Raw genomic sequence first — 25,432 nt, 5'->3', positions numbered from 1 at the left:
TGTGGCGTGCGGAGTAAAGGGGGAGGAGTTGGGGGGAAGAAGAGCCGGGTTAAGGGTGGGGGGTTGCGGTAAGGGATGGAGTGGGCAGGCCGAGGGTTGAGCCCGCCCCCCCCCCCCCCCCCAGCAAAGTCGGTGCCTGTACTTGCAAGAACAGCAAGAGGTGCAGGGAGACAATCCACCCTCTTCCACTCTCTGACTCCACCACCTCAACCAAGCTTCATACTAAGCAATGAAGACTGTAGTATTAAATTGTTTCTTTAACACTGTTTAAAACTTATACCTGTATTAAATTGCTTGTTTAAAATGTATATAATGCCTTTTGTCTGGCCAAAAAAATTTCCCTGGAACCTAATCCCCCGCCTATTTACATTAATTCTTATGGGGAAATTGGATTCGCTTGAAGTCGCATTTTTCAGGAACAGAACTACAACGTTAAGTGAGGAGTTACTGTATTTAGGTACTAAAATGCAAACATAGTTATTTGTGCAAATACAATGTTCCTAAAACTGAATTCTTGGTTTAGTCCTATTAAACAAAGCAGTAATGAGGAGATCTAGAATTCAGTTCTACATTAACAGAAATACAGAGTGCTCAACGTCTACTTCAAGATAATACCTGTTATCGTGTCAATACCATAAACATAATGGAAGACTGTACTTGAAATAATAACACATTTTGAATTAGTAATATTTTTCTGACCCATGCAAATATACATACCACTGTTTGACATTTGAAAAAGATTGTTCTTCTCAAACTTCTTGAAAACACTTCCTTTTATTTCAACGAACTGTAATTTTAAACACAGTTAGCTTCATTACAGATTATCCATGTACTATGGAATGTTAATTTTTTTTTTAATTGAAAGCCAAAGATGATCAAACACTTAATTTTATATATACCCTCAGTTATCCTAAACATAGCATCTGAATAAATTATGAAGTTATACTACTCTCTAAGCATTAAAAATTTGTCCTGTGGAACAATGATGCTAAAATGCACTGTGTCACTTGTTCATCTCTTTCATTTATGAGCATTTGCTTATTACTCAGAGGTAAAAATCAAATTTACTTCATACTTACATTATTAGACATCATGATGGTAAGCAGTGACTTGTTGTGGGAGTTGAAGGCTACATTAAGTGTTGTTGCTTGAACCATTATAAGAATAGCATGCAAGACTGAAAACAGCAGTGTTAAAGAAAATGACATTTGAAAAGTACATTTCTGTACTGTATTATATTAGCATCATCCAAAACTTTGAAAAAAATTCAGACAAATCTTATTTTGTCCTCAAAATTAATAGAGAATACAAAAATATCTCATGCATCACTGAAAAATTAATTAGTGGAGTAGATTAGTAGGTATAGTGTACTTGTGGAGGTAAAATTCTCATTGACTTCAATGGGGCCAGGATTTCATCACTGTGTTGATATGCTTTTTTACATGAGCAGTGTAACAAGATTCTAAATTACTGCAGGTTTTAGAGTAGCAGCCGTGTTAGTCTGTATTCGCAAAAAGAAAAGGAGTACTAGTGGCACCTTAGAGACTAACCAATTTATTTGAGCATAAGCTTTCGTGAGCTACAGCTCACTTCATCATCATCCGATGAAGTGAGCTGTAGCTCACGAAAGCTTATGCTCAAATAAATTGGTTAGTCTCTAAGGTGCCACTAGTACTCCTTTAACTTACTGCAATTTCTTACACTCAAACCTGTGAGTTTCAGAACTGCTTATACTTCCACAGCATGCTTGTAATGTACCACACTGTTTTACAACATTAACCACATAGTATTAAGTTAAGGCACTGAAGTCCTCTACTAGGCAGCTCATTCTACTCTGATAGAAACAGCATTCTTTTGCAGATCATGTTCCAGGCTGCATCAAGGTTTCCTGTTTTGAAAGAGCCCAATGTCATCACATAAGAGAAATGTCAATATAGCATGAAAGTACTTGAGAAGATGGAGACTGAGCGTGTAACGACTGCATTGCACACTGTAACTGGCATGTATTAATTCTGGACCTATCACTACTGCTGCTGGTTTCTGTACCTCTTGTTGATCTAGGTTAGGGACACCATATCTTGTCAGCCATAGAGAAAACAAGGTCACCAGAAGAGCTGTCACAAAAGCAGGCTGGTGAAATAGCCGAAGCAGTAAGAAATTTAAATCTAATAATACCATAAAGAAGATATGAATTTCAGCCATATGAAGTTTCTTGCTTCTATAACCCAATTTCGAAGTCAAGAAGATTGACAGACAAGCTTCTCTCAAGGGCACCTCAAGCCAACCTCCCCAGCTAAAGAACACCACTGTGTTGCAAGGCTGCACAGAGCAACATCAGGAGAAATACAGTATGTGAGTGTATTTAATCTAGTGACAACTAGAAAATAAAACCTACAGCTGTAGGAGGGAAGCAAAAATAATTGTTAAAGAGTTATCATATTTTTTTCAGATTAGGAGGGCAATTATGCTGTACCAAAGATAGTAAAATTGCTGTTTTAAAAACCTCTTGTGAGAAAATACTTAAAGTCTAAGCACAATCAATATTCATTCAGAGTCCCCACATAAAAATTCAGGGATTTGTTTCCAGTTGCTCCACTTTTGGTGTCAGCAAGATCATCAATTTGTTGCATGAGAAATACAACCCTTAACTCACATCTTGGCAGGTTAAAAGCGTTTCACTTTACTTTTAAAAAAAATGAAGTACTGTAAATCTTATTCTGAAAATGAACATGAATATCTAATTTCAGGCAAGCCCAGAAACATATTCAAATAATTTTACACAATTCTGTTTTAAAATCATTCTTATTTTAATTTATTGAGAAACTTTTTAACCTAATGTATAACAAGCTAAAGAAAATTGTTGCAATTAATTCTGACAAAAAGCAAGGAAGGATACAGACATACAGCACTGCCATGAAGAAGTGAGGAATCACACCAATATGAGCTCTTTTTCTCTCCTTAGGTTCAGTAGCTGTCCAATAAAGGGCATCCAAAATATCTTGCCCAAAAGAGGAAAACAGGCGATCAGCTACCTAGAGAGAGAGACCTTTTAATATTTTAAAACAGTGCTTCTCCTATTAAAATAAGTCATTTAAATACATTGCAATAGTTAAAGCTCAATCCACAAAAAAGGCCTTAGAGGCTCAATTTTTTTTCATATGATTTCTCTTTTCCTTTTTTGGACACATCATTCCTCTGCAAAGCTTCCCAATGCTATGTTATAGTTGCCTTATTCATATTCCTAAATGGTCTACTCTTCCTTAACCCCACCATACCTCTCTTTCAGCAGGACTTACTCAGGCATTGGACACCTACTTGATAAGTGCAAAGTAATGCACATTGGAAAAAATAATCCCAACTATACATACAAAATGATGGGGTCTAAATTAGCTGTTACTACTCAAGGAAGATCTTGGAGACATCACGGCAGTCAAAAAAGCTAACAGAACATTGGGAAACATAAAACAGAAAATATCATAATGCCACTATATAAATCCATGGTACACCCACGCCTTGAATACTGCATGCAGTTCTGATTGCCCCATCTCTAAAAAGATAGATCAGAACTGGAAAAGTTACAGAGAAGGGCAACAAAAATAATCAGGTGGTATGGAACAACTGCCATACAAGGAGAAATTAAAAAGATTGGGAACATTCAGCTTAGAAAAGACCTGAGTAAGGGGGGATCTGATAGGGGTCTGTAAAATCATAAATGGTGTGGAGACAGAGAATAAGGAAGTGTTATTTACCCTTTCACATAAACAAAAGAATCAGTGGTTACCCAATGAAATTAATACACAGCAGGTTTAAAACAAAAGGAAGTACTTCTGCACACGCTGCACAGTCCACTTGTGAAACACGTTGCAATGGATGTTGTGAAGACCAAACATATAACTGGAGCAAAAATAATTAGATAAGTTAATGGAGGATAGGTCCATCAATGGCTAGTAGCCAAGGTGGTCACGGATGCAACCCCATGCTCTGAGTGTCCCTAAACCTCCAACTGCCAGAAGCTGAGACTGGATGACCAGGGACATTGCCCTGTTCTGTTCATCCCCTCTGAAGCATCTCACTCTAGCCACTGTTAGAAGATAAGATACTGGGCTAGATGGACCTGACCCAGTATGGCCGTTCTTATGTACTTATGACATGAAATCCTGGGCCTTGGCAACAACTTCAGCTATGGCAGCCTGTGGTTAGTGTCAGGTTGCAATTCAAACTTCTTTCACAAAGCAACATGTTCACTATCATGCCACAAAGCCAGCCTGTCTCTCATTTTTTCCAAATATTTAAAAAGAATGAAGGAAAAGGTAATGATAAACAGAGAAGTATCAAGTTCGGGAAAGAGGGAGGAGGAGATGTCTAGTGGGGTACTGCAAAGATTGGCATTTGGTTTGTTCGTATAATATCTTTACTAATGCCCGGGAGCATAGAATAAATGGCACAAATTCAGATAATATTTAAAGGAATTACAAATACCCAAGAGGACAGAAAAATGATACAAAGGGATCTAGAGGGATTAGAAAAATGGGCAGAACGTAATATAGGAACTGATTTGGAAAACTGCAAACATCTGAGGAAATGCAATCCAAAATATATACGCAACAGGGGAGGAAGAACCGAGAAAGCAATACTTCTGAAAGGAATGTAGGAATAATCGTGTATAGCAAATTACAAGAGTTTGCTATTCAATACAGCAGCAAGAAAGGTCAAGGTGATTAAATTTAGTTCTCAGCAACTGGAGATACTGCCAAATTGAAGGCAGTTCAGAGGAGAAGTGATGGAACCTCTTCCTCCAGTACATACATACAAGTCTGGGATATTTAAAATTAAAATGAAGTACTAGAAGATGTACTTTAAAGAACAATTCTATATTCAGGCAGCATGTCTGGCTGAATTAATAAGTATTTTCCATCTCTTATGAGTCTGACCCAAGTAAACAGATAAATATGACAACACTAATATATTACCATTCCTTATTAAACTGTAGTAATAAGATCGTGATATAAAAACAAACACTGTCATAAGATAGATTAATGCTTCATTCAGCTGTTCTTTTGTAAACTAAAAATGACAACTTGAGACAAGTAAAAGCTATCAGAGTAGAAAAGAAGATATACAAGCAAGTACTGTACTGTTCCACATTAACTAAAAGGTTTTTTATAGAACAAAAGTAAAGTCAGCCAGGGCTCAGTGCTTTTTTCTTTTTTTTTTTTATATAAAGCTGTTACTCAAATTTTAAGAGCTTATTGAAGAGCAACTTTGACAGAAATTAGAAAAGTTCAACAAACTCAAGCCAACATTCATTATTTAGTACCACTAAAAAACTTAAAGCTGAAGATTTGACCAAAACAGCAAATGGTACAGTTAAATGCTGAATGTCCCAAATACGACACTTAAGAGTAGCATTTAGTATTAACTGGCTACCCTCACAGCATTATGACAATAGAATCTCTTACTCTGAGTTATTTCAAATTTAGCAGCTTGAAATTTTAAATTAGGAAAAGAATTAGGTTAATTCAAAAGGATATTTACAATGGCATTGTTTTCGGCTTTTTACTTTTCTCAGTGAAGATGGTCAACAACCCCTAGCTCCAGCTCCGTGTGATGCCCCATCATGCACTTTGGTGAAGTGGCACCCACTACAGAATACTTAAGGAGTCAGGTAAGTTTGGTTTTATCCACAATATTGCGGGGGGTTTAAAAGGCTTTTTTTTCTTTTAACATTTTAATATTTTATATCCCATAGGGTATAAAACAAGGAACCACCACGCAATATTGTTGGGATTTTTTAAAGTGGACTTACCTAAACCCTATATGCCGGCTCCAGGCTCCAGTAGAGTTCCATGGTGAATGTTGTGTCACCAGCATAACACACGCTGGGGCTTCATAAGGAGCAGGAGCCGGTGGGTCTGAATCTAAAAAAAGAAAAGCGTCATTTTAAGCCAACTGGGCTGAATGCACCCCTTAAGCCTGGTTATTGGGGCAGCATTCAGCACATTATTTGGAAGTTTTTTATTTCTATCAAATCCATTTGCAAGACAATTTTCTCTGACCCAGAGATAGCCGAAAACATCATTGTAAACGTCTTTGTCAGTCTAATCATTTCCCCAAATTAAAATTTCAAAATCAGAAATCTGAGTTAAGTATATTTTGATACAAATGTAAATCTGGTTATTGCCTTTTTAAAAAAAATTAAGAAGTCTCTATTCCTATATAGGCAACCTGAAAGGTGTACTGCTAGTGGCAGATCTGTGTTTGGGTAAAATGGAAACATGTTCCCAGCAAGTATGCTGAGTGGGACCTAGGACCCTCTGTTTTCTGCTGTGATTTAGGCTTGTAAAAAGCCTGCAGAAATCACTTTTCCTGCTCTGCTAGGCATGAAGTTATTCATGGCAGATCAAGGAAATCCAATACACTTTCTAGTTGGATCCTTCTCCACTGAAATTAAAGGGAGTTTTCTTTGTTAACTACAGTAGCTATGAGCAGTATCAGAACACAGAATTCAGAGCAGCAGAAACTATTTCCTTACTCTCGAGCAGGGCAGTGCACTATTGGTTCTGCTTGGATTCAGGTAAAGCCACTCTCAAACTCTCTCCCTGTCAACTCAGTGAGGGGGATGACACGCCTTCTGCTTTGCTGAGCAAAATACTGAAGTCTCCTTTTACAGTTTGTAATAAGTAGCCATCACTGTATTTGTTCAGTGTTTTGAAACAGTTAAACTGAAATGAAATGATTTTGAGCATTAATAAATTGTACCATACTTAGATTTACTTACTAAGTCATGATCACTCATACTGTCAGAGATTAAGAAACGATATATGGATGAATGTCCCCTAGAATATCATAGTACACATGATCTCAGAGTGCTGAATTTTGCATTTTGATTTCGAGATTATTTAAAAGTAAATAATCACATGCAAGACAAGAAAGCTTTAATAACTACACATCCAAGGTGGTTCACACTCATCGCTTATTTCAGGAAGTGTATTAATATTGTGGTTATGAAATGTCCCTCTTATTCATTATTTTCAAACAGCAGTAGCGAATAATTCATGTCTAGAACCAAAATCTCCAGACTTGGACAAACCATGGCCCAATCTCAATAATCCTCAAAGTTTTGTTAGACATCTGTATCATACTAATTATTCAAGGACTATTAGGAACACTATAGTATCCTGGCAGAACAACAGGGGCTGTAGTAGCTTCTTAAACACATTATGCCATTTACATGCTACAGATATGCAGATCTTAGGTCAGATCTCAAGCCTTATCCAATTACATTTTCTTAAATGTTATTTACCGTTGTTACATTTTAGTGATAAGAAAACCACAGTTGTCCAAAAGCTTTATATTTATAATGAATAATACAAAAACAGATTGTGATGGGGCACCTGCCCCACACTGGTCTCTAATTGTTAATAGAGACCTAGGGAAGTTGTGCAGGAGGCAGCCAATCAGAGAAGGGCTGAAAGGCGCAACCAATCAGGGCTAAGCAAGCCCATACAAAAAGGGAGCTGCAGGGCAGAGGAGAGCAGTTCTCTGCTGGGAGCCCAGGGAGGAAGGACTGTGCCTCTGGAAGGGTGAGAGAACTGCCAGCATCCAGGAAGAGCAGTTCTGCAAGCAGGGACCGGGGGAGCGAGAGAGAGCCCCTGGCTGACTGTTGGGGTTTGCAACAAGGCAAGGGCAAAGAGGATGCTGGGGTCACGAGGAAGTGGCCAGACAATATGTTGCAGTAGCCACTATGGGAAGTGGCTGAACAGCGGACTGCAGGTCCCCTGGAAGTGGGGAGCAAGGTGTGTTGCACAGCCAGTGGGCTGTGTTGCTGAAGAGGATGCCATGGTCGTTGGAGAGACATGGGTCCTAGAGCAGGAGTGACAAGTGGCAAGACACCACCTGAAGCAGGCACAGAGCTAATTACCAAGACAGCCAGCAGGAGGCACCACCATGGTGCGTGAATCCCGTTACACATATACTTTGAGTTTTTACAGGACTTCCCTTTATCCTACCTCACAGGCTGTCTATCTCTCTGCTTTCTTCCTTCCCTTCCCTGTTTCTCTAACACTCCTCTAAACTCATGGCAGAAACTCTATCCATGTACTCAGACTTTTGTCTGATGGTATGGATTGGGAGAGGTTGAAAGCCTAAGCATACTAAAAGGCACATTTCTAAAAAGAAAAATTTAACAGATAAATTTCATCTACCTTTTGCCTTTTCTTTGTTCTTCCATAGGATTTTGCCGCTACTGGGCAAAACCTTCTCAGTAGCTCTTCCTATTTCAAATAATTTTTTCAAACTATCAGTCCCCGACTCTTGCATTTCAAATTACAGTCCAAAACTCCCTTCTCCGTTTCCTATTTCTCACTTGCTCTCCCTCTTTTTTTTATTTAACTTAATTAACTCTGATGCATTACAAGAAACAGATTTATGAAAGAAGATTTATAACAAAGTTGTTGCACCCTTTTTTATGGAAGCATCTTTTAGATATTTTCATGTCCAGGTCTATTTTGCTATATGTTCAAGTCCACCTTGGGGTGTAACATCTTTCTACCTACTATATTAGAGAGATGTACCAAAGTCATAAAGTACAAAAGTCATAACAATATATTAGATATCCTGAAAGAAAGCATACTTTGACATTTCCTTTTGATGCCAATGCCCTTACCTCCAGCATGTTGTAGATGATGTAGAGTTTTATGACAGACTGTCCTCTTATCAGATGGTACATCATAGAGTAGTCAACATAGTGCATCATGAAGTAGCAGATGACCAATATAACTCCCTTGAAAATGTCACATACCTGAGCAGGTTGTAGTAAACGTCTATCACTGAAATATAAAGCACAAAATAATTCTTTATATGTTATACAGCCACAAAATACAAATGCCACTAGCTGATATGCACTGACAGAGGCTGCTGGCTAAGAATACATAGTATTTGAAACAGAGTTTACTGCTGAGCTAAAAAACCAAGCAGCAGTGCACTAGGAACAATTATACAAAATTACAGATCAGTCTTGAATAGGATTGCTTCTCTACTAGCTGTTAAGGCCCCAGAAATTCAAATAAAATCTCATTTGCTCCCAACCTTGACAAGAGCCTTGTGCACATAGGTATATTTGCTTTTACTGAACCTTTCATTCTGGGCCATTTCACATATCAATTTAATCTTCTCCCTTACAGAAGTAGCCATGCTTGCTTCACTCTTTGAGAAGGAAATGAAGCCTCCTTCTCTGAGACTGCAGTACAAAGAATGAGATCATAGAATCATAGAATATCAGGGTTGGAAGGGACCTCAGTAGGTCATCTAGTCCAACCCCCTGCTCAAAGCAGGACCCAGATTTTTTGCCCCAGATCCCTAAATGGCCCCCTCAAGGACTGAACGAGATGCTGCGGGTTGGAGTACAAACCCCTAATATACTATTCAATATCTCTTTTTAGTACTAAGATTCTGCAACTTTCTCAAAAGCACACAACCTGAAATGCCCAAGTTAGCTCCCAAACACGTAGCCAATGTAAGAGTATACAGCATAACACTTTCCAGGCATATTCTTCTGCCTAAGTAGTATGGGCTACCAACCATTCAACGTACTTTAACAAAAACCATACAAAGCATGCCAACTTGCCCCAAGACACCCACACTTCATATTTAGCACAATGAAATTCCAAGGAAGATACTCACCTATCAATGCTTATAACCAACTACTGAGCACTAACCAGATGCCGGACACTTAAAATTCTTACAGATTGGGTCAAAGGGTTAAAGCACCATAGTGCCAAATATCAAAAGCACATGGGAAACATTAGTGAATTAAGCCTCATAACAATCTTGTGAGGTACTGTACATAAGCATGTCTACATCTGAATTAAAAATTGTTTTAACACGTGTTTACTAACAAATGACAGCTCTAGTAGAAACAAGGACACTACAGTTAACTTGGACCAGTTACAATGATTATTATTATGATTGTGTTCTTGTCTACACTAGAACTTTCTGATGCATTCACAAGTGTTAAAACATGATCATTAATTCAGGAGTAGCTGAGCCCAGAATGATAAGGCAACTTTGCTCCAGCTGTAGTAGACGTGCAACTGTCTGGAAGCTGGATACAGAGAATGTTTCTTTATCTTCAGGGTTGTCTATGTTTTCAGGAATAGTTATTTTAGTCTAAGCCCCTTTGTGAATACTCATTCTGGAAAAAGTGAATTAAAAAGGCACTCATATACAAGAATTAGTGTGTAAATGGGGGCTTATACCGGAATAATTACTCTGGAATAGCTATTTCAGTACATTTGCAAGAGTGAACAAGCCCTTATTTTCTACCAGCCTAAGGAAATTAAAAAATTATGGGCAAGAGAGAAATTGCCTGGACAGATACACATACATAATGAAATCACTCTATATAGAAATTATAAAATATGGCAGAGATGCTATGAGTGATACATTAAAGGAAGAGCCATAATCAGATTTAACTGGTACCTTATCAGAATATAAAATGTTGACAAACCCCTCTACATTTTAGTACATTTCCAAAGCAAAAATTGTGGTATAAAAATACAATGAATATGTCAGGTTAGGTGTACATAAATTACGTAAGGTATACAGTTCCATTGCAGCAGATTACTTTACTTATTTGCAGTACTATTGTAAACCACATTGGTCCCAGGACATGTGAAACACAAGGTAGGTGAGGTAGCATCTTTCACAGTTAGTCCAGTGAAAGATAATACCCCTCACCTATCTTGTCTCTGATTACTTTACTTAACAGAAGTAGGCAAATTCTACATTCTCCTTGGACTGACAAAATCAGAAGCCCACCTACTCTCTGCAGTGTTTTACACACACTCCACACAATTGTTTACTGATTCCAACTGATTATTTACATATTTATTTAGAATCTTGAATTACAGTCAGCCTAAAAAAAATCCGATTCCCTTCAGTGAAGAAAAGAACAATTTGTTTTCTCCATAATCCACTGCACAGAAGTTTCAATTTACTTTACTATTGTTTATGAGGATAATCTTGGGGCATTCACTAGCTCACTCTCCATAGAACATCCATAGATGTTGGTACAGACCAAAGAACTCAATCTCTCTCAGGGCTCTAGCCAGGCAGCGAAGCTGTAAGTGAGGCCACCCTCTTATGAGCACACAAGAGGCCAACCTTCATTTGGGTTTTTTGTCCTACCAAGCTATTTTGTTCATCACTGTGTTATGGTACTTAAAAGAATATAGTGGAGATGTACAGAGATGTATAGTGGCAATATATCAAAGGCTAGGAAGGGTTATTGTGATGTTAATGTCACATCAATTAAATAGATCTTTCCAGTTGTCAAGAACGTAAAAAAGGTTATTTTAACCTCAAATTTATTTTGCTTTAAATATGAGCTAATGGGGAAAAATTATCTACTTTTAAAAATTATTATATTTCTGACATAAGAAAAGCCAGTTTAAGACCTACATGAGTAGCTACTGCCAGCCCCTTAAACATCCCTGACTATTGCAATATAATGCAAAAACTATAGAAAAAGAACAATGTTTGACCAATGAAAAGGAACAAATAGGGGAAAATTTCTTTGCTTCAGAAGACTTTTTTTTAAATTTCATTTTTGAAACAATCATAAGTCAATTTATACCCATGCTATTCCAAACAAATGTCTTACGTACATCTCAAACAGTAGGAAGGAGTTCTGTCTCCATCTATTGTTTGGGAGAAACAAAGCCCAAGTGTCTAAACTTGTGCAAAAGATCAGAAACACAAATATCATTATGAAGAAAAAAATTACAAATGCTCACATTTCAGGAGTATTTCAACTGCAGAGAATATTTGTTTTTACAGTATTTGTACTGTACATTATTCTAGGAGAAGAAAAATAGTTTCAGGCTCATACTGCATTGCCATCTGTCCTTGCCAAACCCTTCTTTGTTCTAACAGCTGTACCATTGAAGTTATTTAACAATTGGTAGAGCATGAGTAAAATGAACCACAATAAAACACTGGTTTACTGGTATCCAGAATAACTAAGTCAATTAAATGTATAAAGCTGATGAGAGTTTGGCATCCAAAACCTATAATCTGGCTAGTGCATTTTTAGCTATCTTTATCCCACATATAAAGGATCCATAATATAATGATATAATAAACTTATTCACAATTTTACTCAGTGCAGCCAATATTTTAAAGAGAAGCAAGGCTACTGATTTTTACCAAATTTATCCCAAGGAGAATCAGTGATGGCATTTCTTCTATTGGCCCACCACAAAAAACAAAAGCCAAACTAAAAACAAAAAGGCAACAAAGACACCTAAGAACAAACATGAGGGGTTTTTATTGTTGTGTTTTAAGCATTAACTCACAAGAGACAGCAAATTTCTTATGTACGGTTTGTTTGTAAGTAAAGGGCCATCTGGATAAAATATCCTTGTCCTAGCTGCTCTTACACAGCAGAAGTGGCAATTGATTGCAAAACAAAAAGAACAGAAGCACAAAAATTATCCATCTTCTCTCCCTAATTCTAATATCACGTTATATTTACTTTGTATTGTGTTAAATTGCAACATCTAGGTACTTTTCTAAATTTTTTAGATTATAAATTCAAAATGTACGACTATACAAAAAGATGACAAACACACAGGCAGCCATATTCGATCCAGTCAAACTGTCCATCTAGTCCAACATCTTGTCGTCTCAAATACTGATTAATGCTTCAGAGGATAAATCCTCATGATGGAAAAATATTCAGGAATATGCCCAAAAGAGACGTTTCTTTCCAATACCAGGCAGTAAATGATTGGTTTTTATTCCAGAAAGTTTATTACCTTTTTAAAATTCTTAACTAATTTAAGTGTAATAGATTCAAAAAAGATTACATTTATATAAGACTATATATATTTTGGTTCAATATTCTTTGGCAGCGAGTTATGAACTATGCAACAACTGATTATCAATTTTAAAATTTGTTGCCTTTTAATGTCATTTCTGTTTGTAATTTTATCACGCTGTTGCATATGTGAAAGAGCGTAAAAAGTAGCACCCAATTTATTCTCTGTTCAGCCTACCAGCTGATCCCCTGCCAAATTCTGAATTACTGTTCCAAAGCTCTGAGGCACTAGAGCCATTCCAAAAGACTCAGACTCTTTTTAATAAATACTAGCAAAACTATTTATTTTTCACTAGCCCTGTTATTGAAAAACAGGTGAGTCATTTTTGCTCAAACTTTCAGAAACAAAACAATCTGAGGCAGACACTAAGCATGGAATATTTCAACCTAAGCAGTTAAAAATTGACAAAGTTATAAGCAATTGAAGACAGGCTGTTATAATGGGAAGTGTTAGACAACCTTGTTATTGTTATTCCTGCTGTCCTCACATCACAGCTGCTGTAGGTAAGGCTGCTAGTATGCAGCAAACACAGTCTTTCATGCTGATCAATAAATGTCTTGTTGTTTACTTGTACTCCCTGTCTGTTGATATTCATCTGCTGTCTCTTGTTCTATACTTAGATGCTAAGCCCCTTGGGGCAGGGACTGACTTTTTGTTCTGTGTTTGTATAGCACCTAGCAAAACAGAGCTCATAGCGCTATTGTAATACAAATAAATACACAGTAATACACACTACAGATTATACAAAAATGTAAGATAGTTATGATTGAAATCCTTTAAAAACATATCAAGTTATTAATGAACACATTATTAATACTATCTTAGATTGAGCCAGATTTTGTCATAAAAATTAATTTACTTAATTATATAGAGTACCTATTGCATTTCACTGAACTTACATAATGCAACAGGCTAGTTAGTTGTACTGTCTGGTTCATGCACTAAAAACACTTCAAGTTTCGGTCGCAAAACTAAGTGAATTTTTCAGTCCAAACAAAAATCTTTTCATTTGAATTTTAAAAAAATATTCATTACAACTTCTCCATTAAATATTAAGCATTGTACGTTTAAAAATAAATCACTTCTAAATTTTGAGCCTCAGTGTATTGACCACATCTCTCTTTAAAGTCAAAGAACATTCGATTTAAATACAACTATTGCTAACAGATCTAAATTGGTTTTCGTTTCTCCTTTTTTACAACTATTACTGATATTTACATGAAAACTGAATTGTTAAACTTTTAGCTCCTTATATATATATAATTTTTCCTCAACTGAAGTCTTAATCCTTCACTTGCAGCATCATAATTATATTACTGAATTAGAGGATTATGACTTTAAATGAGGCATAAACAGGAACGAGCAGGCTACTGCTTAAAAAACAATGCTTTTATTTTTCATAAAAATATCTTTACTAATTAAAATGTCAGGGAAAACAAAACCAAAATGAGTTTGCTATAAGCATGCCTGCATATAGACTGAAATTAGTGTCAGTTTTTGCTTTGGAAAAGGTGTATGTGTGACTGTGTGTGCATGTGCGCGTGCAGTTCTCCTCAACTGGTTTCTAATATTAAGGTATTGCTCATACACCTCCATTTGAAATATAGGACAAAATGGGGCTAAGTTTGTCAATATTAAATGGCACTTCACCTTTCAAACACCACAAAAACTACATGCAAACAACACAGCACAAGACCATGCTAAGAACGTAACATAAAACCAACCTGATTCTTAGGCCCTGATGAGAGCTGTCACAGAATAAATGCAAAATAAGACTTCATGTGAGAACAATAAAAAAATTTCACTTAATTTCCTTTTAAAATAACAAGCAGCAATAATATTAAAAGTCAGCAAATGAAGAACTTAGCACAATTTTAAGTGTCTATTTTATTTTGCAAATAAGTCTAAAAATTTTCACAATATCTATAACTTTCTTTCTGAAAAACAAAACAATTAGCTCAGTTTTTTACACCTGGTGAAATGCAGATATATTTTCAAAAATCCAGAGACTGAAGTTGGTCTTGTGGTCACCCAGAGATACAAAGTAATGTCACTCAGTTAACTGAGTTACAGTTTTTACAAGTCTCCTGTAGTTTTAATTTAAAAATTTGCTTAAAAAATAAAGTACAAGCAAAAAACATAACTATGATGGTGCAGAGATGCATTTGGAATACAATGTATTACTATACAAAGTAAAAACAGACCATGTACTATGCTAGATAATTAATCAAAACAGAGCAGGGGCTATGATGTTAAGAATTTTTTATACGTTGGCTGAAGTGGTACACATACACTACCTACAAAATTTTTAAAAGCAACTGATTTTTAATATCAAACTATATTTCCATAGCCAGGAAAAGTCACATAAGACTATTATGTGAGTCTTATGTGACTTATACAAGTCTATTTCTAATAGCAAGGGTTAGCCTTTATGCTTTCCTATAAAGAGCCATACGTCTGTGGGCAACGTATAAGTGCCAGACGTTTTACCCAGGAAAGTTAATTAATAATCTACCTATGTTGTCCATTTATATATTGTGATCAGTCAGTCTACTGACTACAAGTAGATGTGAATTTTGCTGATAGCATAAAAGGAAAATCAGGATTTACTCACCATGGTGAAGTTCCCTGTGACACCACATTCCATCCTATAAAGAAGTGAAAGTGCTCTTCCCTTCAGTCTGATTTACAAGAGAGAAAGAAAGAGAAGGTTGTAATGTCGCTACACTACGTAGTTATGGAAAGGAAAGATGGACGTCTGCCCTGACACTGATAAGCTTTTCTAACGTAGAATACACAGAATGCACATGGACAGGGTTTTGGATTTTTGTTTAGAAGGAATAAATTAGAATATATCCTGATGGAAGAAGACACACATTTGCCTTCTCAGTGATTTCATCAGACAGTGAAGAATCTATGCGAGTACAAGGGCTGGAACTAGTTCTTAGCACAAAAAACACCTTCCCAAAAACAAAACAAACAGCTGGGGACTAAGTCTGTATGTAATGGAAACTCCAGTTTACTTTTTTAAAAAGGTCTGACAATATGACAAAGAAACAAGATCCATAGAGGAAAAGTATGTTTGGTTTTTCTAGACGGTTCTCTCTGCTATAGTTCTTTCTTTGAAGTAAAGCAGTAACATTTGTTTATTTCCTATTGAAAGGACTGAAGCCCAAAATGGGTAATGGGGAATTTTATAGTTATAGCCACTACAATTAAGCCTAGAAGGGAGCTAAATTAATTATAATTGGACCTAGTTCTACTTATTCTTTTTAGGAAGAAATGAGCAGAGCAATAACATACCCTGTATACCAAGTATATTTAAAAGATAGATCTGTTGAATTCCACACCACAGAACAAGTTTGAACATTTTAGGGAAACACTCCAAGGATTTAATACTTAGATACTGACATTTCTTCCCATATGAGAAAATTTATAATCTAGTTCAGTATTTTCTAGAATGCTGCTTTAAAAAAAAAAATGTCTGAGATTATAGAAAAACCTCACTTTCAGGAAAGAACAAAGATGTAATTTAATCTAGTCTTTACTCATTCTATGGCTTAATTATAGAATTATAGGATCCTCTTTAGTCCTAATATCTAAGAAACTGTCTTGGATAATGTGCAATTTTAAGACTTCATCCTATGACTCTTTGTACCAATATTATTATGAACAAAGATCTTCCTATCATTTCTTCATGGGCCTTTAGCTATGCTAGGCTGAAAATAAATGATCAATATCCTTATAAAATTCTACAAGCAAAAGATTAAGATGCTTAGGAAATCTGTTGTCTGAACTAATCAGATCTGGCTCAATTGTCAAGGAAACATCTAGTACTTTTCTCAGAAGTACAGTTTAAGAATCTACTCTTGAGAAGTATCGTAAGAGATTTATTCCAACAAATTTTTGGAAATCCTTTACATTAGAATTGGTGTTCCAGCACAGCATGATTGAGTGGCTGAAGAATATCTTGGTTAGTATCCAGAATTTAGTTAACAGTAAGAATAGCAAAAAAAGATTTATTGAATTTAGGAGAATTTTTTCTTCCTTGGAGGAAGACATCAGTCACTGGAATTATTTGAGTTAAGAGTTTCGTAATTCTACTTAACTTCCTAAACTATTTGTCAAATCTTTACAGACACCCACTCTATGTTTGGAACACAGACCTAAGGAAATTAGGCCTGCCAAACTACAAAAATACACACTATCACTCAGTCCCAAGGGAAACAGCACCAAAGTCCTGCCAGTTTTGCTGAGCAAGAATGACAGGCAGTTTACACTTAGTGACAGACTCTTGAATTGCTCCAACTACGAATGTACTGTAGATAAGCTGCAGCTTCAGTAATTTTGAGCATCTGTGAAGATATAGCTATTTAAGTTAAAAATTAATGTTGTTCTAACAAATATAATGAACCAGAATTTGCACAACAGATTTAAATCTAGACCAAAGAAAGTGACCTAGAATAACTTAGTGGTCAAATTGTTGAAGAGCTTATATTCTCTAACCTGTAAAGTAGGTATGTCAAAACCTGACAATGCTCAAGTAGAATGGCGACAGGAAATTTATCCCAGATATGGGAATCTCCTTGTTCAACATTTCAGCTAATTTGTTTCATGGGGATATTAAAATATACACATATGTTTCTTATGTACAGTTCCTTCTTTGCATTTAAGCACCATACATGTTACCACGAATACAGATTAGCCTGACATAAAAGGAAAAGCTTTAAGTTTTTCCAAGAAAAAAGGAAGGGAAATACAATCCCTATTTTATAAAGAACAGTAAAGTTACAAGGAAATAGAATAAATGAAGAGCAAAAGGAGAAGTGAGACAGAACACTGATCAACTTCCCTAATGAGATCTTGAGAAAAAAGTCCAAGTGAAGGGAGGAGCACTTTTATTTACTATACAGAATGGAATATGATGTTACAGGTTACAGCTATAAGGAAGAACTAGTCAAATCTTTCCAACCAAAGGGCAGAACACCTACTTGAACTGTGTGAGGAAGAGAAAGTTAATCAGCGATTTGCTTTGTCAATAACTTCAGTAATTATAGATATGCTTTACCTACTGACATGGTATTTAGCTATACATAAGTGTATACTGATAATTTTGGGAATCAAAGCCCAAATTTTATTTTTTGCTACACCAAATCAAATCAGTGGTTATTAAATAACAAAAGTAAAATTGAGAACTCAGAATGCCTAGGAACAGCATCATCATGTCATGCTAAACAAAATTACAGTGTATTGTAAACATGAATTAAGTGTGAACATTATATGAAGTCATCACATTTAAAACATCCATGAATTAGACAATGTATGATAATCTACTCTAATGAAGAGTCTACCTCGCTAAATGTATTTGCAAAGGTGTGTTTCGAGTGAAGTTGTTTTGAAAAGTGCTTGAACAAAACTGAACTTACTCACTGAAAAGATCTGCTCCTTAGGTTTACTGAAAATCATAGCTGTTGATATTAGCAATGAAAGGTTTTTACTACTACTTACTTCTTTTAGCCCTGTATAGCCAAAATAGTAGAATGAGTTGGATTCTGGCTCAAACATTAAAAAAAAGTTAAATTAGTGGACCAAATTGTTAAATTACTGGCTCTTGGCCACACCTGTAAAACCTGACTGAAGACAATGGGGTTGCCAAGGTACATCTAAAAAACAACGTTTAGTCTATAGATATTTATTACAGATTATTATGCACAGTAGAAGAGGCTTCTTTTCCTGATCCCAGACTAGCTCTGCAAGGCTGGCATCAAGGAAAAGAAAACATTTTACTTGTAAACTGTGTAAAAAGAAAGGAAGTAATCAAGAGAATAAATCCCCACAATGCCATTTTTAAATGACAGTTTTAGAGTTGAACTGTATTTTAATATTTTGGTGATTACATCTCCTCTTGTAAGACTCTGTATGGATGTTGTTTAATTGGTGATGAACAAACAAGTTAAAATTGATAAACTGTAGTACTGTGCTATACTACAGACGTACATGGTAAGAAAAATCTTTGTTTCGCATTATGAAAAACTCCCAGATTAATCTCATGAAACAGCAAGATAAAATACACTGAAGGCTGCCATCTAGTGTCCATTTTTAATAGTTTTAAACATTAACCAAATTTGCGCACACAAATTTCACAACACAAAACAGGAAGACACTTTAAAAGCTATGGTGGTCTTTTTCATGTAAATCACACTAGCTTTCCCTCTGTTAAAAAGATATGTTCTAAAATAAAACATTTCAAACCCACAAAACATTGTCTATATAATACAAATGCAAGCTGACTTTTTATTATTAGGACAATGCAGTGCTTATGAAAGTGCAGATTGCAGCCACACAATATTCTATTAATTCAAATAAATATTACCGCATAGGCACCAGTACTGCAATCTCTCAAGTGTAATACACTCAAGGGTTTGTATAACATCTAAATGGAGATACCCTCTTTTCAGGATTAAACTAAATTTAATCTATGCATCTATTCAGGGTTGGCGGGGGGAGAAGAATTGGTGACAACTGTACCAGGGCCCTGAGATCAGGGGGCACCCCAAAATGGCAATAACTTCTGTGTAAACAAAGTGAAAAAGGAGAGGGAGGGGCCCTAATGAGCATGATATATCAAGTCCTCACATTTCTCTGGACAGGCCTGCATCCAATCAATCTTTGTTCTCTCAGCCAGGGGGGGTGGGGGGGGGATTCTATCAGCTGGTAATAACTTTTATGCATTAACAATCAGAACTATTGATCTAGGAGTGAAAGTCTCTATACTCATTACCAATCCCCCAAATCAGTCAGGTTCCTTAAATAATTTTAGTAAGGCAGTGGCTCTCAACCTTTCTAGACTGCTGTACGACTTTCAGAAGTCTAATTTGCCTTGCATACCCCCAAGTTACACCTAACTTAAAAAAGACTTGCTTACAAAAATCAGACAAAAATACAAAAGTATCACAGCACAATATTACTGAAAAATTGTTTACTTTCTCATTTTTACCATATAATCATAAAATAAATCAAATGGAATATAAATATTGTACTTATATTTCAGTGTAAAGTATATAGAGCAAGACAGAAAGAAGCGTCTGGATGAAATTTTAGTTTGTAATGACTTGGCTAGTGCTTTTTATGTAGCCTGTTGTAAAACTATGCAAATCTCTAGATGAGTTGATGTATCCCCCTGGAAGATCTCTACATAGCCCCAGGGGTATGCGTACCCTTGGTTGTTGAAGTAAGGTGCCCACTCCACCCAGCATTTACTTCATTATTGAAGCAAAATCATGCTTTTTATATAGGAAAAGGGTTACCTTTGATTTCACAGCAAAATAATTTTCTCCTAAGTGTTTATTTCAACACAAAGCCACAATGCATCAAGGTGCCCATCAACAACCACTGAATTAAAAGTGCTATTTAATTCAACACTTAAAAAAATGTAGCTATTTAATTCAACCCTTTAAAAAAACGTGTCTGCATGATGTTATGGGCAACATGTGGGCCAACCAAAGGGGTGAGTTAGTGATGAGTGTTAAGACTAATTTGACTTTTTTTCCTGTTTTGGTAGGTTTAAGTGAGACCTTCTATTCACAACACTGGAATCCATTATCAATATGAGTCTGAGCCCAAAGGGCCATAAAATTAAATAGGCTAATTACAAAAAGTTAACCATTTAGTTAAAATATTTAAAGATGGTAATATTTTTTAAAACAAAACAAAAACTTACCGTAAGCCATAGCAAGGCAGAGTGATGAACTGGAACAATGCCAGAAAAACTCGCAAAGGAAGCAGGGTGAACACATAGAGAAAAGCATCCAGGCACAAAAAGATGCCAAAAAACATCAACTAGATTATAAAAACAAAGACAAACATGTCATTCCTTTTACACAACTGTCTATATTGTAATAATTTCACATATAAGACCTCAGTCAGTCAACAAAAATATAAAATAGTAAACCCCCAGTTATGCACAATACTTCCACTTATTTAGCCAGCTGAACTGTAGGACGCAACATGTGGTAAACTTGGAAATCTATTCAGTAAATATTCTGCTCCATGAGGTCCAAATAGCAGAAGCTTTGCAGGCTTCCGCAGCTCACTTGTCTCAATTTTTATTCAATAGGTGAACTGCCCTTGGATGAAACTGCAGATCACCAGCTCTGACTTCTACTCAGGTTACACAGTTGAGGTTTCAGAGTAACAGCCATGTTGGTCTGTATTCGCAAAAAGAAAAGGAGTACTTGTAGCACCTTAGAGACTAACCAATTTATTTGAGCATAAGCTTTCGTGAGCTACAGCTCACTTCATCGGATGCATACTGTGGAAAGTGTAGAAGATCTTTTTATACACACAAAGCATGAAAAAATACCTCCCCCCACCCCACTCTCCTGCTGGTAATAGCTTATCTAAAGTGATCACTCTTCTTACAACGTGTATGATTTGTAGGTTTTAAAATACAAAGGATGGCTACTTTACAGATGTTCTTTTTAATGTGTTTGTCTTCACAAATATCTATTTCCCATCATGATGAAATATATTGATTAACTAGATAAAAGATCAGTGTTTAAAATATTGTTCTACCATATCAGGCCAGGGCTAATGTTAATTTTCTTTGAGGGGTATCACCCACTTTTCTTGTCCAATCTTATGGGAGAGAACTTATTTAGGAAGTTAATCTTTTAAATTAAAGGTAACAAAAACTTTAAACTGGGTGTAAATTAGCACGCAAGATACTTAAGGCTGGAAACAGCTTTTTTTTCCCTTCTTCTTACAGCCAAGTTCACAGGTACTCTGTGGTAACTAAGCAAATGTAGATTCTGTTAGTAAGGCAGCCTGGAAATTCTGTGACAAACTCAGGTAAACTTTAGTTTTTGTATGGAAAATATCAATATAATCCCATATCCAATGTAGAAACAACAATGACCACTTAAAGTTACAAGTATGATCAATTTACTCTATTATTCCAGAGCCATGTGAACAGAGATTGAGAAGAATCACCTGGCTGCTGAATGGAGAAACTACAAGCAATAGCAGAGATGAGCAATGGAAAGAGGAGCCAAAAACAGTGGCTAACGAAGGCGGAGAATTGCAGATACGCACTGATCATTCAGCAGTCAAGAGGTTCTGGGGTGGTAAGGAGAGAGACAGACAACTCCTATGCCTTTCCAGGAGCCAGTGGGGGCTAAGTAGCATCTTCAGACATCTATTAACCAGAGACCATATGAAATATGCAGTCCCAGAGAAAGGTCAAACAACAACATTCTGGTAGAAATCCCAAACATCTTTCTGTGTCTCAACAGACGAGGGTAGGGGTGGCTTCTCACCCAGGGACTGTTCCTGGGCAGTGGTACACTACCCAATCCCCGAAAGTGTTTGTATTATTCTTGGAATGAGTCTAGTAAATTATATATATCCTCTGGATACTATATGACTGGTAATTGCTCCAAAGCCCTATGTGAGAGCAGATGTGGGTGCCTGCATGTGTGTAGAGGCTGGGAAAATGTGTGTGGGAGAGATTGGGAGAAAGTACAGTATTGCAAGAGAGAAAGGAGGAAATAGTCACTGAAGACAATTTAGGAAAAAGATACACTGTATAATGTACAACAAGCAATACTTTTTTTCCTTTACATTTCAGGATGTGTAGCAGCACATGCATTTTCACATTGGCTAGTAAGCATCAGGCTATTTTTTTAAGCTCTGCTTAGAAAGAACTGCACCTTCCCAGGTAAGCTTTAACCCTTTACTAAATTAAATACACACCAACATGAAATTAAAATTACACTTGAATGTTGCTAAGCAACAAAACCCTGTAGTTGATTTTTTTAGTCATTGAAACTAAATACCTCTAACACAAATTATTTTCAGAAAGAGCAAGAGCATCACAAGCATTAAGCTTCAAAAAATTATCCCGGATAGAATCTGTATACAATCAAATTCTGTTACACAGGTAAGACATAACACGAACTTCCAGAGAGGGATTGGGAGAACAGGGCCGTTGTGATTTCTCCCCCACCCCCACGGAAAATACCCACTGGAAAATTAAAAACAAACATATCAAGGTTTCATTAAATGAAACAAATTTATACTCTGCAACTCATTTTGTAAGCCCATTTATGCTTCAAATAGATACATAATCCAAAATGAAAAGTTTACAGTTCTATACGTTACACAAGATAACATAACTGAGTCTCCAATCTCCCAGCTAGTTAGGCCCACAGCTTTTGTATCTGCTCTTAGATCTCAATATACTTACCAGCTTTATAAATTTATTTTCAAAAGCCAGCCTACTACAATTTTTTCAAATCAAACCACGAGTGTGCTAAGAACATGCTCACTAGATGCTGAACTGACTGGACAAAAGCATAATGTCTTGGAGTGGGGAGTGGAGGAAAAAACAGAACAAACCCTGACAACATTCTGAATTCAATTGTCTTGATTTGACTTACACAGTTTAATGCTGACAATCTCCTTCACAAAGGTAGATTTGGAGTAGAAATCTGAATATTCAAATTAATTTGCTAGAAGAAGTAACTCAGGAATATAATCCAGCACACTCCTTGTCCTATTCTAGGCACAATATATGTTCTTTGTATTCAGAACCACTTTTATTTACTACAGTATGGAACTGTGCCATAACTTCTGAGTAATTTTTCAATTTTAGCCATATGTGGTTCCAGTTCTTTGCTGCTAATCAGATCAAGCCAGATTTCCATCTTGGTTGAAAGAGTAGTTAGTCCGTATGATCTCTTAAACCTGTCAATTGTTTTTGTATGTTCAGTGAACCTCTGTAGCATATTGTATAAAAGACATTTTATGGTTTTAATAAAAAAGAGTACTGTCCCTGCTAGTGTAAATTCCAACCGTTGGATGCAAAGTAGAGACAATGTGCCTAAGGAGGTCCAAATGTCCCAAGGAAATTAGGACAGCAACTCTTTTTTCAACCAGCCACAATGATGATTACAGAAGAATTTCTCAATTTCCAGTGTGCTTTTGCTCTAAAATGGATTATTTCTTTCTCACAATAAAATTTAAATAAGGTGCTGAATACCAATAAGTTGATGATTGCCCTGAGTAGTTCTCATCCCTTTCCATTTTATTTCCCTTGCCTGAGCAAATGGCAGACTTTTTTAGATCATGCTGATCTCTGTATTCTTTAAGGGCATCTTCAATAACCTTAACATAACATTCTGCAGTTTTGTTCTCAGGCATAGAATCAACAGAATTATGTCGGAACACATTTTTCCCTGCATGGGTGCTTGTAGCCATGATTTCTATTTAGTGCGTTCCCCAATTTAATAATATAAGTGATTATTCTTTAAAATTTTCCTTCATTATCTTGTGTGGAACATGTAGCAGTGGACTTGCAATTTTAAGTCTGTCTGAAGGAATATATCCAGGGTTACGTGCGTCAGTCATTGCTGTAAATTGTTTATTTTGTGCTATATTTCTTAAAGTTGTTTATTTGTGTAAAGAAGGCAATAGCTTTCTTATCAAGTTCTTATCAAAACCTTTCAATTGTTTTTATAGTATAATTAGGGCCCTACCAAATTCAGGGTTCATTTTGGTCAATTTCACAGTAATAGGATTTTAAAAATTGTAAATTTCACGATTTCAGCTATTACAACCTGAAATTTCATGGTATTGTAATTGTAGGGGTCCTGACCCAAAAAGGAGGTGTGTGGGGAAGGGGGGCGGGGGGGGACACACACGACTATCCACCTTCAAGATCACCATCATTTTCTATAGTTTCGGAGTTATCATGTATGTCACATAGCCACAGTATATCTATCACCTGTAGCAAAAAGAAAAAAAAATCTCCATCATCCAGAAACAACCATAGATAAGTTTGTGATAAGAACCAGATTAGAAAAAGAGGTAATTGATGGAAAAACTGCCCAGTTTGTTTATGCAACAAACACTCCATTCCCTTATGATTGAGAACCCACACTTCATTAACATGGTTCAGTCATTAACACCAGGATACAGTCCACTCAGAGCAGATGTTTCAGGCAAACTGCTGGATAAAGTGTATGAAAGAGAAATTGAGCAGTGTGCAAGAAGTCTAGAGGGTAAAATTGTTAACCTGATTCTTGATGGGTGGAGCAATGTCCACAATGATCCTGTTGTATATGCTTGTGTGACAACAGAAGAAGGGAATGTCTTCCTTTCAGAAACAATCAGGAAAGCTCACACAGCAGAATACTTACAAAAAGTAGCAGTAAAAGCTATAACAAACTGTGAAAAAGAATTCAAATGTCTAGCACACAGCTTGGTCACAGACAATGCTGCAAACATATCCAAGATGAGAAGAAATTATTTAGAAGAGAGCCCCAAGCTAACAACATACAGTTGCAGTGCTCATTTGATGCACCTCCTAGCCAAAGACTTCAGGGTTCCAGAAATAAAGGCTAATGTTGAAATTGCAAAATACTTCTGTAACAACCCCTTTGCAGCAGTTGCTCTGAAAAAAGTGGGAGGAACCAAGCTAACTCACCCACAAGACATGTGATGGAACTCCGTAGTGGACTGTTTTGAGCACTATATCAGAACCGGCCTGA

The 25,432-nt window shown here is 36.3% G+C and overlaps 1 protein-coding gene across 2 annotated transcripts in view; it reads right to left on the bottom strand.

Annotated features, from left to right (window-relative positions):
• Nucleotides 1-25,432, bottom strand: part of TAPT1 (transmembrane anterior posterior transformation 1) — a 96,055-nt gene that overhangs the window by 41,281 nt on the left and 29,342 nt on the right. Inside the window, exons 3-8 of one of the 2 annotated variants that reach the window (XM_074951646.1) lie at nucleotides 20,602-20,720; nucleotides 14,606-14,629; nucleotides 8,666-8,828; nucleotides 2,897-3,032; nucleotides 1,080-1,177; nucleotides 718-787 (exon numbers count right to left, since the gene is read on the bottom strand). In XM_074951646.1, the coding sequence (XP_074807747.1) occupies nucleotides 718-787; nucleotides 1,080-1,177; nucleotides 2,897-3,032; nucleotides 8,666-8,828; nucleotides 14,606-14,629; nucleotides 20,602-20,720 (610 nt within the window). The remainder of the gene's footprint in view (nucleotides 1-717; nucleotides 788-1,079; nucleotides 1,178-2,896; nucleotides 3,033-8,665; nucleotides 8,829-14,605; nucleotides 14,630-20,601; nucleotides 20,721-25,432) is intronic. The other variant, XM_074951647.1, reaches the window with a different exon arrangement.

Source organism: Natator depressus, chromosome 4, assembly GCF_965152275.1.
Source record: "Natator depressus isolate rNatDep1 chromosome 4, rNatDep2.hap1, whole genome shotgun sequence".
NCBI lineage: Eukaryota > Metazoa > Chordata > Testudines > Cheloniidae > Natator > Natator depressus.
Note: the sequence above shows the minus strand (reverse complement) of the source record. Positions and strands in the feature narration are given on the sequence as shown.